This window comes from Podarcis muralis, chromosome 9, assembly GCF_964188315.1.
Source record: "Podarcis muralis chromosome 9, rPodMur119.hap1.1, whole genome shotgun sequence".
Taxonomy (NCBI): domain Eukaryota; kingdom Metazoa; phylum Chordata; class Lepidosauria; order Squamata; family Lacertidae; genus Podarcis; species Podarcis muralis.
Genome location: NC_135663.1, coordinates 51,301,429 through 51,319,582, shown reverse-complemented (window position 1 = coordinate 51,319,582; position 18,154 = coordinate 51,301,429). Strand labels below are relative to the sequence as shown.

At 39.3% G+C, this 18,154-nt stretch overlaps 2 protein-coding genes across 4 annotated transcripts; one reads left to right on the top strand and one right to left on the bottom strand.

Annotated features, from left to right (window-relative positions):
* The first annotated feature begins 54 nt into the window (after positions 1-54).
* Positions 55-13,986, top strand: UFSP2 (UFM1 specific peptidase 2). Of its 3 annotated transcripts, none has more exons than XM_028744817.2 (12): positions 55-282; positions 1,962-2,040; positions 2,793-2,976; positions 3,071-3,137; positions 3,651-3,808; positions 4,843-5,035; positions 6,052-6,198; positions 6,781-6,945; positions 7,571-7,695; positions 8,988-9,064; positions 11,046-11,170; positions 11,678-13,986. In XM_028744817.2, the coding sequence occupies exons 1-12, from the start codon at positions 247-249 to the stop codon at positions 11,762-11,764; spliced, it is 1,443 nt and encodes a 480-aa protein (XP_028600650.1). In that variant the 5' UTR covers positions 55-246; the 3' UTR covers positions 11,765-13,986. The 3 variants fall into 3 exon arrangements, with proteins under 3 accessions (XP_028600650.1, XP_028600649.1, XP_028600651.1); XM_028744816.2 differs by lacking the exon at positions 55-282 and adding an exon at positions 363-455; XM_028744818.2 differs by lacking the exon at positions 55-282 and adding an exon at positions 471-802.
* ANKRD37 (ankyrin repeat domain 37) lies at positions 12,297-16,184 on the bottom strand. The gene is made up of 4 exons (XM_028744824.2): positions 15,575-16,184; positions 15,215-15,367; positions 14,648-14,739; positions 12,297-13,953 (listed from the first exon to the last, which is right to left on the bottom strand). Exons 1-4 carry the CDS (start codon positions 15,599-15,601, stop codon positions 13,704-13,706), a joined length of 522 nt encoding a protein of 173 aa, XP_028600657.2. The 5' UTR covers positions 15,602-16,184; the 3' UTR covers positions 12,297-13,703.
* Between the last annotated feature and the right edge of the window lie 1,970 nt (positions 16,185-18,154).

Genomic DNA, 18,154 nt, shown 5'->3' with positions numbered 1-18,154 from the left:
ATGGCACAACCCGAAAGGATCGCGACGGCGGCGGCTGCGCGGTGAGAAGGGCATGACGGGAAATGTAGTTCAAGAGCCCGGATGCCGGCGTACGCAAGCCCGTCGGTGGCTTTAAAAAAAAACAAAAACGCAGAGGGGTGTCTTTGCTTTGCCCTGGAGAGGCAGCGAGAGGGTGACGTGTCAGCTCGTTAGGGGCGTGTGCAGAGGAGTAGCTCTAACCTTGCCTCAGGTTGAGGGGGAGGAGCCATGCAGCCGCCCCTGAGCGTGCCGTTGACGGACGTGGTAAGTGACGCGGGTAACCGCCACTCTCTCCCCGCGCGAGGAAGGGGTCGCTGTGAGGGGAGAAGGAAGAGGAAGAGAGGGGGTTGGGGGACGGTCGCGATGCTGCCATGGGGCTCCTCTGCCAACAAAACAGTGCCTCCCTGGGGCATAAATTTAACTCTGCCATGCAGCCGGTGGGCACTGGACTTGGCGTGGCCAATGAGAGGAAAGACCGGATTCCCCCTAGTTTATTAACCCCTCCATCTTCCCCACCACCAAGAATATGGAGTAAGGTGGAGGAATATAATAAGTGAACCAAGACCTGGAAGACAAAAGTTCAAATGCCTACAGGGCCATAAAGTTCACATTGGGCCAGGCACCGTCTTCCAACACAACCTACCTCACAGGGTCGTTGTGAAGATGAAATGAGGAACCATGACTGCCATTTTTCTTTTTTCCTCCTTTGAGGATTCGTGGGGTGGGATATAAACGTGATGGTGAAGAAAAGTTCTGGCCTGTCCACACCCAATTCTGAGTTGGGGTAATACAAAAAGAACACCAGCCCTAAAATGATAATACAGTAATAACAATAAAAAAGAATCTGGGAGACAACCAGGTTATACTAGCCTATGCACATGAGGCGTTTGAGGCAGACAAATCCAATGTGTGGATGACTGGGTGGGTTGTGTAAGGCATGTTCCTGTACTAAATACCTGCTCCAGAGTCTGATTTACAAATTTTAAATTGGTCTAAGTACTAGTACGCGGGTGGCGCTGTGGTCTAAACCACTGAGCCTAGGGCTTGCCGATTGGAAGGGCGGTGATTCGAATCCCCGCAATGGGGTGAGCTCCTGTTGTTCGGTCCCTGCTCCTGCCAACCTAGCAGTTCGAAAGCATGTCAAAAGGCAAGTAGATAAATAGGTACCACTCCGGCGGGAAGGTAAATGGTTTTCTGGTTTCGCCAGAAGCGGCTTAGTCATACTGGCCACATGACTCGGAAAACCTGTCTGCGGACAAACGTCTGCTCCCTCGGCTAGTAAAGCGAGATGAGCGCCATAACCCCAGAGTCATTCATGATTGGACTTAACTGTCAGGGGTCCTTTACTTTTTACTAGGGTTGCAATAAACAGCATGTAATACATATAAGATGCAACCTTAAATAATGATCAAATTAAGCAGTTATGGATTACATGTTAATAGGAGCCAACAGAAGAGACCTGTTGTGGCTATGGCCAGCATTTGTTGCACACTTCCCGCACATAGATGCTAAATGAGCTTCCCTTAGCAGATGGGGAACTGGAGGATTTGGACATTAATATGTAAACATGGTGCCTAGCACAATTTTCCTTGCACACATTTGCACCTTTTTATTGAGTCTTAAGATTAACAAAATGTCAACTGGCTTTTTGTGATTGCTGTCATGGCCTTATCATGAGACTGGATCTGAGCATTCCTGAGCACTCAAATCTCAGTTTCAGTTCAGTCTTGCATCATATTTCAGTTCCATTGTGAAGTAGAGGTGTACTGTATTAGTTTCATCTTATAAATGAGATTCAGCACGTTAACAACATACAGTTTTGATGCATGGAGAGTAGAATTGAGTGTTAGGCATGGGCCACACTCCAATCACAACTTGTGAAAATTTACAACCAAAGCAGCAGCACTTCATACTAACTCAACTTTTTCTTACCCTCCAAATAGGTCATCTTAGAGACTATGGACATACTTTTTAGAATAAGAGGTGGCCTTGATCTGGCATTTCAACTTGCCACTACTGATGGTGAGTCTTCATATCAAACACTGTGTTACAATATTATTACTGAAACTAATGTAAGGAAAATATTTCATTTTAACCAGATTGGCATGGGAATAAGTTTTTGGTGGATCTAGGCAGGCATAATTTTTAAGGATTCAGGTCCTTTAAAAATATTTTTTGAAGGATCCAGATACAGTTGCAATGCTTTGTTAGCACAACAGCAGCAGTGGGTCCTTTTGCACTATAACTTTCTCTGGTTTTGCATCAGCATATAAACAATACAAAGCAGCAGAAAGTGAATGAGCCAATGTTGGTTTTATGGGCAGCATCCAAAGTTGTTTCTGTAAGACATAAACCAGAAAATCAGCACAAGCACTTGTGCCTCTAATTTGTTAAGTGGTTTGCTTGAAAAAATAGTTGAAGCTGAGTGAATCCATCCTCCTTCCCAAGTAAAGGATACCACAGAAAAGAAGGCAGAGCTTTGCATGCCAGAGGTTCCACATTCAGTCCCTGGACTATTTCCCCTTAAAAAGGTGAGATAGCAGGTGATGGGAAAAACTTCTACCTGAGATACTGGAGAGTCATTACCAGTCAGACAATAATGAGGTAGATGGGCAAGTAGGTCTGAGGCAGTTTTATGCTTTCACTTTAGCAAATAGTTTTGACAACTAAAGAAATTACTATTTCTTTTTGTTCCATCATCCTTCAGAATATTTAAAATGTGCAACTATCTCCCCAATTCCTTTCATCTTCTTTCTTTTCTCTGTGTGTTTTAGATTCGTCAACAAAAGAGGGACTGAAGTATGTTTTCAGTGATCTTTCAGCCAAACTGGCTTCAGATGTGCTGGTATTCAGAATCTGTCACAGCTCAGTGTATCTGTGGCCAAATAGTGGTAAAAATTCAGTTGCAACAGAGCTTACAGATGATTCTGCATGTAAGGAGATACTACGATTTATTCAGTGAGTATAGCTCAACAAAAATAAGAATGATTTTTGAGGGTTCTGATAGTATACGCATTTCTCAGTATGAGTTGATTTTATTACTGTTTTTCAGATTTGAGCAGGAAGATGATAACAAACGCAGGTTTTCAAAAAAGAAAGATAAAAAGTTACAAGAACTGGTATGTTTACCTTTCCTTGCTATGGCTTTGTAGAACTGAGTGAGTGAAACCATTGTGACATTTTTATAGCCAAATCATGCATTTGGTGTAAATGCAGAAGTTTACACATTCCGATAAAATTTTAAAATCTCATCTGCGATTGTTGACTTGCAGATCCTAACATGTTCCCAGCAGATCTGCCTGCAACATAGGCATAGCAGTCCTGCTGTTTTGCTATAATACTGCACTGGTGGATTGATCAGTCAGCTCAACCCCCTACCCCACCTCCTTGCGAGTCTGTGGGTCAAATTAGATGTTAGATATCTTTGTCTCTTAATTTCTTTTAAATGCAGTTACAGGGCACCTAATTTGGATTGGAACTGTGATGCTTGGAGGAAAAAGGTGTTTAACCCTTTTAACATGGTCAATTTTAAGAATGAGATTTCCCTCCACAAAAAATATTTTGTGCTTTGTTAAGGAAAACAAGGGCAGTAAACTGCACAGCTTGCACATTTAAATTGTTATTATTTACAGCAACCTATAGTAAATATAGATCTTATGCTGGAAATGACAACTTCGTTAGATCCTCTTTCTCCAATCATTGAAAAGGAGAGCAGGGGGCATCACTACATAAGCATGACCTTGCCAGTTGATGCTGTTGTCTCCGTGTCTCCAGAAGAAGTGTGGCGGAAGTAAGTAGATTATGTATAAAGGATGTGCTTGAGTTTTTCTATTGTATGATCTTTGCATATTTATCATGCGAAGGTGGATATATCTCTGCTGAATTTTATAACATCCTTAAATCTACAGTTGTAATAATTAGGGCGAAAAGAAGTGTGCTGAATTGTTGTCTTGTTACTCAGAAAAGTAGATGCCCAAGAAGCAGATTGTTCAGAAAGACTGAAATACCTAAAGGTGTGCATAACATAACCCAATGTTATAACTAGAGGTTATGCACTTGGAAATTAATTAAAATCTTCTGGCAGGGAATAGTTATCTTCATTGGGCTTGAGAGAAGTAGTATTTCAGCTACACCATGATGCGAGAAGAAAAAGGCACAGTGTTGGTAAGCTTTGGGTAGTGCTATTTTATATTTATGCATACAAAATGTTATAAACCCTTTAAAAAGTTTCTTCAAGCCTAAGCAAGGAAGAGATAGTATGTAGTACAATGTAATCCTGCCACGTATTGCAGTGGAGCATGCATCCTCTGTTTTCAATATATAGACTGCCATTTATATAAATATTAAACTGACTAGGTGCCAATAGGCAGGCTCATTTTACTCTTATATATGTGCCAGTATGTCGTTATTGAATTTAAACAAGTACTCCTCAATCTGTATTGGTTTCTTTCAGTTGATTCCTGAACTGCCATATCAAAAGCTGTCTGCCATATCAAAAGCTGCTGATAAATCCAAAAAGGCTACAAAAAGCTGTTTAGATGTATCCTAAGTTTTTTATTAGACTATGTAATCTAAAACGACCAATGTGCAAAATCCCCAATCAATTCTGTCATCTTGAGCACATGCTCCATGCCTTCTTTCGCATATGCACACTCACTGGTCAATTGTCATTAACCCCAGTATAGATACAACTGTATAAAGTGAAGCAAAGCAGCGTATTATGGGACTTTTTCCTCCATCTCTTGAAAAATACACATAGTTTGAGAGTAAGAAAGTTATTCTGATTTTCTGGTGTTCTTAAATAGTTCCATCAATATCTTGCAGTGTACGAAGTCTCCTGGTGAATGCGATTCATACTCAGCTAACTGATATGGAAAAGTGCATTTTGAAATATATGAGAGGAACAACTGTTGTGGTACCTGAACAATTTCATTTCATGCTACCAGGAAAAAAACACCTTGTTACAATCTCATATCCTACAGGCGTTTCTGATCAGCAATTGGAGACTTACAGACAGGTACCTTATGTTGAAAGATTGTTTGGATGGTGACTAAAACATGGCATAGTTAATAGTTTTACTTTATATAATTATTAATAAAAGTAATCTATAGTTCTCTTTTTTAAACTAAACTGGCCTTTTAAAAGTTATGTTAGGTTCTAGTACTGAAGTTCATTACTATCAAGTGGCCTATGTCTACTTCCATACAGATTATGATGTATACTGTTTTTCCGACTATGATATTTTTAAAATAGCACAAGAATGGGGGACTGTTGTCAGCTTGAAGGTCACATCCTCCCATAGGAAACCTTCCTTGGGCTGCATGCTGATGCTGGGTGTGTCCAAAGTGAATGGATCAAGTGGATATAACTCTGGTGCTTACCTTTGTAAAATAGACTACCTCACAGCCATGCAGAAATCAGTTTTCTTCATTCACTTTTGCTTCTCCAACCTCCATCCAGTTAAGCAAGAGGAATTATGCAGGAGACCTTCCAGCCAGGCAAAAGTCTTCAAGGAATGTATGGAGCACATCTGGTGGGGGTGTGGCCTGAGGAGAGTGGGTGTGCCTTTTCTATATACAAATTGCTCTGTATTTGCACAGGGATTCCTTATAGTGTGTGCTGGGCACTCAGTACAAACAAAGCCAGACATTGTGATATATGTGTGTGGCTACTGCCAAAAGCTGTAGTGCAGCATTGCTCCCTCCTCTGGTAACATCCACAGAAATGAAGGTTGTAATGTGATGTCATCAAATGCCAAGCTTTCCCTTTTCTTGTGCTATTTCATGGGTTGCTTTTGTGGGGTGAGAGAAAGTTGGCGCGTGATGCTGCCACATGTTTTTTTCTTCTACATATTATCCAGGCAAAGAGAAAGAAGAAATGCTAGGTTACTGGATTCCGTGTCATCTGCACATCTCTCACACCATCCGGTTCTTCCTTCAGAGAATCTGGGTAGAGCTTGATGGCTTGAAATCTGCAAAGGCTTTTCTGTTTCCTATGGATACACACTCTCTCTCATTTTTACCTTGCTTTTAGGAATTACATAGACGGTTTAATCTACCATTTGACAGACCTTATTTCCGAAGGGCTAATGCCTATCATTTTCCAGATGAACCATTCAAAGATGGATATCTCAGGAACCCACATGTACATCTCAACCCACCTGGTATAGAGTCTGGGATGGTGAGTTTCATTTGTACTTGCTCTCATCTAATGGCCCAATAAGGAAACAGGTACATATGCTGACTGCATTGCAAGAGAACTGGGAGGCTATTCTTGGGAATTGCAGTTAACATTTTGACATCGATGGTTCTTCGTAGTGCATGCATACTTAGCGGTATCCTAGTGCCAGTCCCCTAATTTGCAAACAAATTCACTGTGTTCTACTGGGAAATATACTGGCAGTGTTGAAAGGAGAGGGGAGACAGCACAGAACACACAATGGGACTAGCTGCTCTTAGACAGCTCTCCCCAGACTTCTTTCTCAGTGGCTGTTCCACATGGTCATTAAACATTTTATGACACAATTATGAAGAATTACTACCTGATTCTGCTTGCTTTCCTGTTGGCTCTCCATCCTTTTTTCCCTTTAGTAGCATATTCTTGTTGGTTTTTACGGCCCCCAGAAATCTTTAATAAAAATACTTTTAATAAAATTAGTAACAGCAGCAATAAAAATACCAATTTGAAATACAAAATTACTATCATAATAATATTCTGAACCTGACATGCAGGACTACAATGTGCTTTTTCTTTCCTACCCAGGTGTATGTGGTATATGGCACATATAGTTACCATCATTACATGCAGGATCGTATTGATGATAATGGCTGGGGCTGTGCCTATCGGTCTCTACAGACTATATGCTCATGGTTCAGGCATCAGGGATACATGGACCGATCAATACCAACACACAAGGAAATCCAACAGGTACTGAAGACTTCCAGGTTTGGGTTCATTGAAAAACAACAGCTCCCAGTGGAATTGTATGTTTGGGATAGCCCACCTACACTTACCAGACTATATGCGGTTTGACATTTCTGAAGCTTGCATTTTGAATGATTACTTTATGTTTGTGCCCCATCACTGCAGCACTGAGCTGGCAAACCTGTGTCTGCATTCCACTTTAGATCGGAAATGGACACACCTGATAAAAGGCTTCATATACCATGTTGGGCAGAAGGATCCTAGTCTAGCCTATAATTACAGTTATATACATTTTCTATTTTGATATTTATCATATACTGGCTAAAAGCAAACTTTAATATGGCAGGGGCAGTTTTGGTGTCAGATGTAACATCTTAAGTCAAGCTTTTTCCACAGCACACCTTATGTTAATAAAATTGTGTATCAATTGTAATGAATAATTATTTAATTTTGTAAAGATATTTCCCCCTCTTTACCCCGTCCTGTTTTTAATAAACCAGATTTAAAATAGTAGTAGACAGGTAAATATTATTATTATTATTATTATTATTATTATTATTATTATTAATTACAGTTATGGTACAAATGACTTGTTACTTTTGTGTTTTCATTTGTGGTGGTTCCAAAGGCTCTAGTTGATGTTGGAGACAAGCAACCAGGATTTGTTGGATCACGCCAATGGATTGGTTCTATCGAAGTGCAGCTTGTACTGAACCAACTCCTAGGGATAACTTCAAAAATACTCTTCGTCAGGTAAGAATGCTCACGGGGAAAACTGAGGAAGGGCTGCAGCTCAGCGGCAGAACACATGATTTGCATGCAAAATGTTCCATCTTTAATCCCCAGCATCTCTAGATAAAGCTGGGAATTAACTGCTGCTTGAAACCCTGAAGAGCTGCTACCAGTAAGTGTAAACAATACTGAACTAGATGGATCAATGGTCTGACTCAGTGTATGGTAGCTTCCTCTGTTCCTAATTTCTAACAAAACCAAGATGGCTCAAGAATCAGGTGAAGAAACAAGTGCCTCAGAGGATGAGCCACAATACCATAGCGCAAATCATAGAATACACCATTAAATGACAGATAATGCACCAGATTCCATGTTAACAAAAAGAAGCACAGTCAGCACCTGAGTGGATAGCGATTGGATATTTTGTTATTTAGTGACCATTATGTTCATTATCAAGAGACTGTAAAAATGTTTTGATTCTGAATTATTTTGTTTATGATGGTCAACTCTAAAATGGAATTAAAGAGAGGACATTTTATTCAATAGTAATTTCATTCTAGACCAAACACAACATTTTTACCACTGATATAATACTATAACCTTTGTAAAATTGGTTTCCGTTTTCTACGTAAAAAAATATCCTAATGTTATTTTCTGTCACTGTTAGAAGCAGCATACAGTTTCTTTAGATTTTTATTATTGGGACTGGCAGACATACCAGTAGTGATGTTTTTATAGCATCTGTAGAGCACCTTGGAGATTTCCCTTTAATGTGTAGTCAATGTGCTGTTTTAAGTGATTGCAAAGAGAAAAACCAAGCTGTATAAGTTCCTAATTTGTGTTATGAAGAGTGCAGCTTAATACACTGACCTGTATGCTGTATAGTTTCATGAAGAATATATAACTATTGGTAACTATTTGTCATAAGTGGCAATGCCAATATCATTCCTTCCAATATTTCTCTAATGAAAATAAGAAAGTCCAGTATACCGTTCATCTGTTGAAGTACTTAAAATGAGGTGGTTTTTTTCAACTGAGAATGCTACAACTTAGACATTACCAGTAGTTCTGACTACCGTGTTTTCAGGGGAATCCATTGCAACACACCTTAGATGGGTACTGCTGAAAGCAATGCTCAAAACACAGGTCAGGGGGAGGCAGAGGGGGCTCAGTCTTTTGTGACGTTACTGTTTTTATCAGGCTATGGTGTGCATGATTGCGAGGAATATAATGGATTGGAACTTGTGGCTTTCATGAACCCCCCACCCCCAATTTAAGCACTAGCTGAAAACGATGACAACTTTTTCTTCTAGCCAAGGGTCTGAGCTGGCTTCTCAGGGAAGAGAACTTGCTAATCATTTCAAGACTGAGGGAACACCAGTGATGATTGGTAAGATTTTAAATACCGCCCAATCCACATTATCCCAACTTTTCTTTTCTAAATATGCCCCTGGCCCTTTAAAAGCAGTGTGTTGGCTTTGGAGATTCTGGTTACATTCTTAACCCTGTCTTGGGACTGTGCTACTTTAGCACACAGATAAGGGATTGCTTGTTAAATGTTTGAATGTTCTGCAACTATTTTTCCTGGGAGAAAATAGCACATCCAGGAAAAGCTGCTTCTACCAACATTTTCCTTTTTATAAATGGACACCTTTCAGTCATGTGATCCTCTATTTGCATTTTGAGGTGATGCAGTCTTGGGAAGAGCTGTATCATTTGAGAATTTGGAACACACGGCTTAGAATGTAAAGCTATGTCTGTGGCAACTTTTTTTCCACTACTGACATGTTGAGTCTATTAGTGCAATGTTCCATTTCCAAAGAACATCTAAGCTATTCCTGAGATATGTTTTTGCTGGTCCTTACTGTCTAAGAAATCTATTATTCAGAATAATGACCTTAACTTAGAAACTGAAAAAGAATATTCTTTCCCCAATTGTTTTTAAAGTCTGCAGGATATACTTAATGATTTCCAATCTGGGAAGCTATAAATTGAGTAACTTCTTTTAGACTGCAGTCCTATCCTATGAACACTTTTCTGGGAGTGGACACAACTGGACATCCTTCTGAGTAAACACACATAGGAATGCAGTGTTTGAAAGCAGAGCTTGTCAGGAATCTTTAACAAAAACCTCTATCACCACATGATTGTGAATCATGGTCTTTCTTTTGTTTACCTTGCTTTTTAGATAGCTTTGAGGTGGCTTAACAGCAGTAAAGAAACATCTGGCCTGTGATTTATTTTTATTTTTTATCCCGTGTGCGGCTCCTTAAAGAAAAAAGATCTTCTGGAGTCTTAAGCAAGATAAGAGCCCCTGTAGGTGACCTTCATCCACTAGTTGTTTCTGTCCCATCTTACTTAAGAAATAAGATGGGGCTTAATTAAACTTACTTTCCAAGAGACCTTGTAATTATCCATACAACTTGAATGTCTTCCTTGCCCTCTGTTTTCACAAATGGCACCTGTGGCAAAGATGTACAGCACCCAGGCATGTTTTCAGAGGATTTCCACATCAGCTGCCAAAGGTGTCTCCTGTAATTTTAGACATTCTATTCAGTTTCCAAGGTCCAAGTTTGTAGAAGAGGGAGTGGGAGCAAAATGATTCAGTTCTCTCAGCCCCAATTTGAACATCACAAGAGTGGTGCTCTTCACATGGTGGAACAACACAACTTCCATTCCCACTAATGGGATAACACAACTTATGAGCCGGATAGTGTACGCCAACATCTAGTAAGATAAAGGACCTACTTTTACAATTTTATGCTTTAGCCTATGTTTGCCCACTTGATGTGCTCTTAGCCTCCAGAGACAGAAAATGCAGTGTTCACTTATTCCTTTTTTCATCTCTTCAGCACATTGTTCTCAACTTGCTGTTGACACTAAAAAAAACTGTGTTTTATGCAGATATTTCATACTGTTTGGGCAATTTTCTTTAGACTTCCTAACCTCTAGAAAAGACTTTTTTTTAAGGATCATACATGATGTTTTCTTATCAGTTGTTTTGAGTGGTTATATTGCTGAAAACAAAACAGAGTGCAATTCTAAATATACTTACTAGGGAGTAAGCCCCATTGAACACAGTTGGAATTCCTTCTCAGTTAACTCATTTTATTTTCAGTCCTGTGCATGTTTATCTATAATAGCTTATTTCCTGCACAGTTCCAATTTGGCTTCTTTCAGCCTTTGTCCAGATTTCTTCTACCATGCACTTCCACGAAAGGCTTTTAGAATTGACTTTTAGATGTTCAGAAATGAAAATTTCCTTCTTGACTTCAGAGGATCATTTAAAAGTATGATTAGCAAATGATAATTTTGTCTCTGAATGTACTGTCTTACCTCTCCATCTTCTTTCTCTCCTCTTCTCTATTCAGGTGGTGGAGTCTTGGCTCACACAATATTAGGAGTAGCATGGAATGAGATCACAGGGCACATAAGATTTCTGATCCTGGACCCACATTATACCGGAGCAGAGGATCTGCATATTATATTAGAAAAGGTGAGACTCTGCCTTCACATTCCAACTGCATATGTTAATACTGAAAGGGAACATTTTGTGACATGTTTTAAAAAGTCTGCGATTCACTTCTCTATCATTAACCATGACTTTTTGTTTCATCTTTACCTGACAAATGGTGATGTAACTGTATCTTGTTTGGAAACAAGTTATCTTCAAACCATTGCTTATGAAGCTGGTTTGTTGCAATAAGCCATGCTTAAGATTAATTACAATTTAGGCTTCAGACATAATTTTAAACAATAGTTAATCAAAAGTGGGTGCAAAAGTTTCCAATCTGGCCATGATGGGGAGAGAAGAGGAATTGCAAGCCAAGGTTTCCTGCTGCACATTCCCAACAGAGCTGAATATCCAAGAGGTGTTTTGTTATCCTTGGTGTGTATGAATTAGTAGAACAAAACCTCTGACATTCATATCAATTTTACTAAAATGCCAGCTATTTTATTAGAAGCAACAGACTTAATAGTGTATTGTTTTTCTTCTGTACAGGGCTGGTGTGGATGGAAGGGTCCAGATTTCTGGAACAAAGATGCTTATTATAACCTGTGTCTTCCTCAACGACCAAAAACTATTTAAATGGCTATTTAGATGATCATGGTGAACTACCAGAAGTTCTGTAAATACATATAGGTATACAAACACACTTAAGCAGTGATTATTTATTTTTCCTTAACATAGTATTATGTTGCTCACCACCAGTTAAAATAAAAATGCTAATCCAATATATTAGAGTCCAAATAATGAAGTTTCAAATAAAACCTGATTATCAAACATTGTTATTTCCTAATAGCTGGCTTTTCTGCATTTATAATCTGATCCTAACAGTGCAATCCTATACATATCTGTTCAGACACTGCTCAACAAAATCATGTACATTTTAATCCTCTGTTTGAACACTGGTTAAAGGTATTTGTAAAGTGGATCTTGGGACCTCATAACAATGCTAATTTTTAATATACCATCTTTGTTCCTCTGCACTCCTTGAGTGTGTTTGTGTGTGTATATATGTGGAGCATTTGTTGTGGAAGGAACAAAATACCAATCACAAAATCAGTGCTAAATGTCACATAGTTACTTGGGGCATAGATGGTAGAAAGAGAGGGCACAATTTATACATACATATTTTTTATTGTGTGAATACAGGAATTAATATTTTTTAAAATCTTCTTCAAGAAGCAACCCATTCTCCTTCTTAGAAGGCACTGTTCAAAATATTTGGTTTTGAGATGCAGACTTATTTCTTTGTAAAGTTCTTAGTGTTCACACGTCTTCTTGCAGTAATTGGCTTTCACGTGACATCGAAGACTTCATCTTTATTTAAATGCAAAGAGAAGATTTGTATTTCATATATAAATCGTGCATCTGAATTAAGCATTTGCTAACCTATACATAGCACTCGGTTTCAGCTTGGCATATCTCAGTCTTAGAAATCAGTTTTGTGGGAGGTAGTTGCTTATTCCCACTCCCTTTGGCAGCTTAGATGCTCTCCCCCCCACCCCTTGCATACAGATTGACCATGGCAGGGTTGTTACAGCTTTCTTTTTTGTTTAGAACATTTTATGTCAGTTTTCCATCTTATATAAGCAGTCAACATAATGACCATAGAGAATTTTTAAACAAAAAAAAATCCCTTTAGAACTTTAACAAAACAAAAAAAAAGCAACACTTGAACACACAGAACAAATCATCCAATTAAAATGAGTGGAGATGACCATGTATACAGTACCAGCATAAGAGCGCAATAATATGGCTGTGAACTGTAAACACTTTTAAAAATTGTTTGGAGCTGTGTTCTCAAAATGTCAAGAGAGACTGTGGTACCCTTTAAAAGATTGTTGAGAAGACCTAGGCAGATATGTGAAATACCTGTTACCTGTCCTGGAAGGAGCCCTTCTCCTTAATTCTAAGTGCATATTGCTGTGTGGTGAGGAAATGACACTCAGTATATAATGTTATATAAATGTGCAATCTGTATTCCTTTCATTGGAAGAGGTAATATTAAATGGGTGCTGTTTAAGGAGGAAGGATAGGGTTCCTAGACTGGGACAGTAATACTAAACACTCTTACTAAGAATTTCCACTAAAATCGAGTGGGCTTACTTCTGAGTAAGCCTGTTCAGGATTAGGTTGCATAACTAACAGTATCTGAAATACATTTTGTACTTGCACTACTGTGATTGAAGTGTCCTAGGGCAGGGGTGATAAACCTTGGGCTCAGGGGTCAAATGTGGCTTTCCAGGCCTTCCTGTCTGGTCCTGGGGCTCTCTCCAGGCCACACATCACACCAGCTGTGCTCCATCTCCACCTCCCACTTGAGTGTTTTTGCATGGCTGAAGCATGCCCTTGAACTCTGGTTTCTTGCTTGCCAGGTTAGAGGGGTGTGGGTGTGTAAGCTAGCCTACTATACAAATGAATATGTTCATTTTCACTGTGCCTGTTTGATACATCTTTTAACAGATAGAAGTTGTGTCAGATAAAACATTGTGCTTTGAAGAAGCTGCCTTGTATCTGTTGTCTAGTGAAAGCTAAATTCCATACCATTTGATCTCCTCCTCTTCTTGCTTATGGATCTCTTGCTTTCATATGCTCGTTTCTGTCTTGCCTCTGTGTCTTTAAGCAAGCTGTCATCATGCAGAGAGTAACTAAGCTGTGTTGTTGCTTTCCTGTTTTGAATGTGTTTCATTTTCCTGAGGAACTGTGCACAGTCCAAAAATCCAAAAGCCCATGCAAGGTCTTCTGCTGTTTCACCATTCTTATTACGCAAGCTAAGAAAAGAGAATTAAAACAAAATCAATACATTTGACTGAGTGATGATGATTATTATTGATAAAGTAAAGTGAAATAACAAGTGTTAAGTGAACTATTATGAATTTTAAAAACACTTTTAAGAGTGCAGTTCTCTAAATACCCAAAAGCGGGTCTCAATGAGTTTAGTTGGGAATCCTTTGCATTGTTTTGGGGGAGTAAATTACATTGAATCCAATAGGACCTACGTCTGGCTAAATGTGTAAGATAGAGCTACATGGCTCTGATCTAACTAAAGGTCATGATTGTTATGTTGAAATCAACATGACAATTTAGGCATAGCTAATTTTAAGCCCCCTTGATTTCAGTAAAACCTAAGTAGATCTAACTAAAGTATATCGGGACCTAAATTTCCATCCTTTACCAAACTTGCCTCAAAGGCCATTGTAAAAGTTGTGTGCAAGTGATTATTCATAAATTAAACTGCAATTCAAACTTGTACAGCATATTTTATTTAATCAAAATAACTCCGCTGTAATAATTCCCCTCCCCTTGCATTGTTTCCCAAAACTAAAGAGATCAGTAATAACTATTTTTGTTGTTGTTGCTAACTTTAGGGTTCATATTCAAATCTCCATTCACATTTCCTCAATATAAACACCATAGCTTTGTTTGGATACATTATGTGATTAGTAATTGAATTTGTACACTTACTCAATGTCAGCATGACTGGCAACCAGCAAAGTGAGACACTCCAAACTCCCAACTTTAGCTGCCTTGTGAATTGGAGCTTCCCCAATCCAGTCCTGAATAAACAGAGAGGTTTCCTTTTGTAAGCATAGCCGTACATAATGGTTGTAATCAGTTACTATAAAAGTGGTGGGGATCTCTAGCGTAGTGCTATACTACTAAAAATTGCCACAATCTCCAATCCAAAAATCCTTATCTTTAAGGGCACAATTCACAAACCAAGACCAACTCCTGCAACAGAATTAGACGTACAGCCCACAGTTCTCTGGATTGGGCCCCACTGGGAAAATATGTGCATTGTAACCAAAATTACTCTCCCCCCAAATAGTGATTTTTTAACATTTTGCTATACAATGGCACCTAGTATATGCTAAACCGAAGTACTATCAAAACAATTCTAGCATATCTAGCTTTGCATCAACCTTGTTCGTAGTGTTAAGTGTTACACTAGAATGGACAGCTATTGTTTAAGAGGATGAGGTCTGTTGGAACCGGACTGCCTTCCTGAAAAATAGAAAACATAACTTATACCTGTTGGTTCAGATTGGCTCCTGTCTGCTGTTGCCAAAGTAGGAAGAAAGCATGTCCTCCACAAGCAGCCAGATGAGCTGGGGACTGACAAAATCCATCAGCAGCTAAATTCACTTCAGTCCCAGCTTCCAAAAGGTGGCTCTGCCCATCAGCCTACAAGTCAGATAAATGTTTGAAACATTTATTGTTCCTACCCCCTCGGTAGCAAAAACCAAGGTTCCCAATAAATGATGATGAAAATGATGAAGCATTGTAGAAGTGTGACTTCTCATTGATCTTAAAAGTCTGTGAGTTTAACTGGCAATGTTAACATCTATAAATCTAAAAGCACATTAAAAACAAAGGCTTTCCAAGCATTACCTCTGTGTTGCAATCCAACAGTAACATTATTTCTTCTTGCCTTCCTCCAGTATACTTGCGGCAAAAGTTGTGGTTGGATTGGTTGACTTCCAGCACAGCTTTACTCTATCCAGTGAATCTAACCCAAGACGGGCAGTGCCAGCTAAAGAACAGTGAGACACTCTGGCTGCAATCCCGCCCTCTCTGCCGGGAGCTGTCTTTTGCACGTACACAAACAAGAGCACATGCAACTCGACCCGCCTTGCTGTGTCCTGATTGGCTCCTGCTGTTGCTTTCCCCATGCATCCTGTGTTTGCTATGCTTATGAGATGGGAGGGAGCAGGAAAGACTTATGGCAGGTGGGGCAGCCATGGAGCACAGTACAGCTAGACACGTATCACACACCCACACACTCAGCCACCCGCAGTCTGCCCCCCTCCCTTTGCAGCCTCCTCCAGAGAAGAAGGCAGGAAGCAAAACAATCCCTCTGTAATAAGTATTGACATTTCCTTCTGAAGTGGGTCTTGGATAAAATGCATTCGAGATACTTAAGCAAAGAAATAAGGCCAAAAACCAGAAAAGATAATGCTGCAAAGCATTAAAACAGTCAACTACCCATAAAGGCACTAAAAATAATAATAAGCAACACCATAATCGCTTACCTGGATATAGGGAAGGAGGTAGCCAGCTGAGCCTCTCTTAGAAAGGTGCTTCAAAAGAGTGGATGCTATCACAAAGAAGGCTGGCTGGCTGGGTGTCACTGCTCACAAAAGCTTGGAATGAAGGGGCATCCATAGCAGCTCCTCTCTTATTTAAGGTATGAGAAAGCCTATGGGGGAGTGCTTTAGATATCCTGGACCCAGATCATTTCAGCCTTCATAGCTCAATGTTATAGGCATATTTCTTTAAAGAGTGTTCAGTGGGGCTTAGCATTTATTAGCAAGTGTATTTGGGATTGCAGCTTTAAAGGTTAAAGACTAATACTGAATTGGGCTCAGGACCTCATGGTAATCAGTTTGAGAGCTGGGAGTTATACCTGCTAGAACCAGTTAGCCAAGGATAAAGCTATGCTGGGCAGCCTAATGGGAATCTTAAGTTCTATGATCAGCCACAGGCTCTATATTTAAATGCCTTTAAACTGCAGCCTGTTTCTATAAGATGTGAAGCAAGAAGTCTTACAATGTGATTGGTCATGAAAACACTTGAAGCAAATAATTCCATATGGAGCAGATACTAAAGTTTAAAAGTGGTTCACTACTTCAGCGCTGGTGTCTCAAATATTTGAGAGACTCTAGGTGGAAGTAATGAGCAAGAAAATAATTTGGATTGATATTTGTCCATGTTCCAGGAAAATAATGATTAAAAACTAATTGCTTCATATATGTTATCTCTAGTAATCCTTACAACAGCCTGGTGATATAGCTGAGTGCTGTTATTTTCATAATGCATATAGGAGACAAATAAATAGCGGCTTGCCTAAGGCTGCAAACTGGTTAATGGCTAAGAACCAAACTATAGATGTGGCTAAGATCAGTAAACAGGAACTTAGTCAGCTGAGAAGCTGGGGTTTTCTTCACCCCCATCATTTTCCTGGTTTTAAATTACTGCTTCCTCAAGTTGCTATTTGTGTCCCATGTGGGGGAAATGCATACTTAAGTTCATTCTGAATTAGTAAGGGGGGGGGGGGCTTCCTGACCCCCAGAGACAGTCAATGGTTGCCAAGCACAGGATCTTTCATCCACGCAAGCCAACTCAATAGTTTGGGATAACAGCTGCTCTGGCTACCCTTTGTGTTTCTTATGCCGGACTTGGCTAAAGTATGTTATTACATATCTCCATACAAGTAAACAATAGAACTGGAAACATCTAGAACCATATAAATGGAAACCATATTGCTTAATGCTCAGTTTATAAATAGTATCTATGCATAGCAATGGTGGTTACAAATAGAAACCAAAGAACTTGAGTTATTTCTCATAAACTTCTAGATACTATTGACAGTTTACAGTTCACAGTAATCCATCTAGCACACTGTACTGACTTAAAGGCAATAGAAGGCATAAAGAGTTTATTCAGAAAAGGGAGTTAAGCAAAGAAATATCTAACAATTAGCAACTAAGATAGTAAATGGAGATTATTCTTACATCACAATCCCTCACATTTTATTATGGGTGTGTATGCCAATCTCCTGCAGGGACCGCTGTAGTATATTTAACACACTAAGTTAAGAGAATAGATTCATGTAGACTGCCCACAGGACTTAGTTTTTTAAATTTATAAAAGCTTATCTGGCCTATGATAAAAACGAATTCTAAACCTAGCAAATACATTCACTATAGTTGTTTGTCCGCAGAAATATTTCCTGTCCCATGCACACATGCAGCATCTTAGTTTGACGGCTTCTTAATGAAACAGAATCAAGAGCTAATTCAGTCTGGTTTCAATCCTGATTTTTCGACAGAATCATTAAGATGCTGCATAATGAAGCAAGAAGAAAGCTTTGAATCTTGCTTCTCCTCTTATCTGAGTCTTGTGTAAAGGGGAAGATGTGTGCATCTTCCCCCTGCCAATTTACAGAAGAGCTAGAAATGTAAGAGAGAA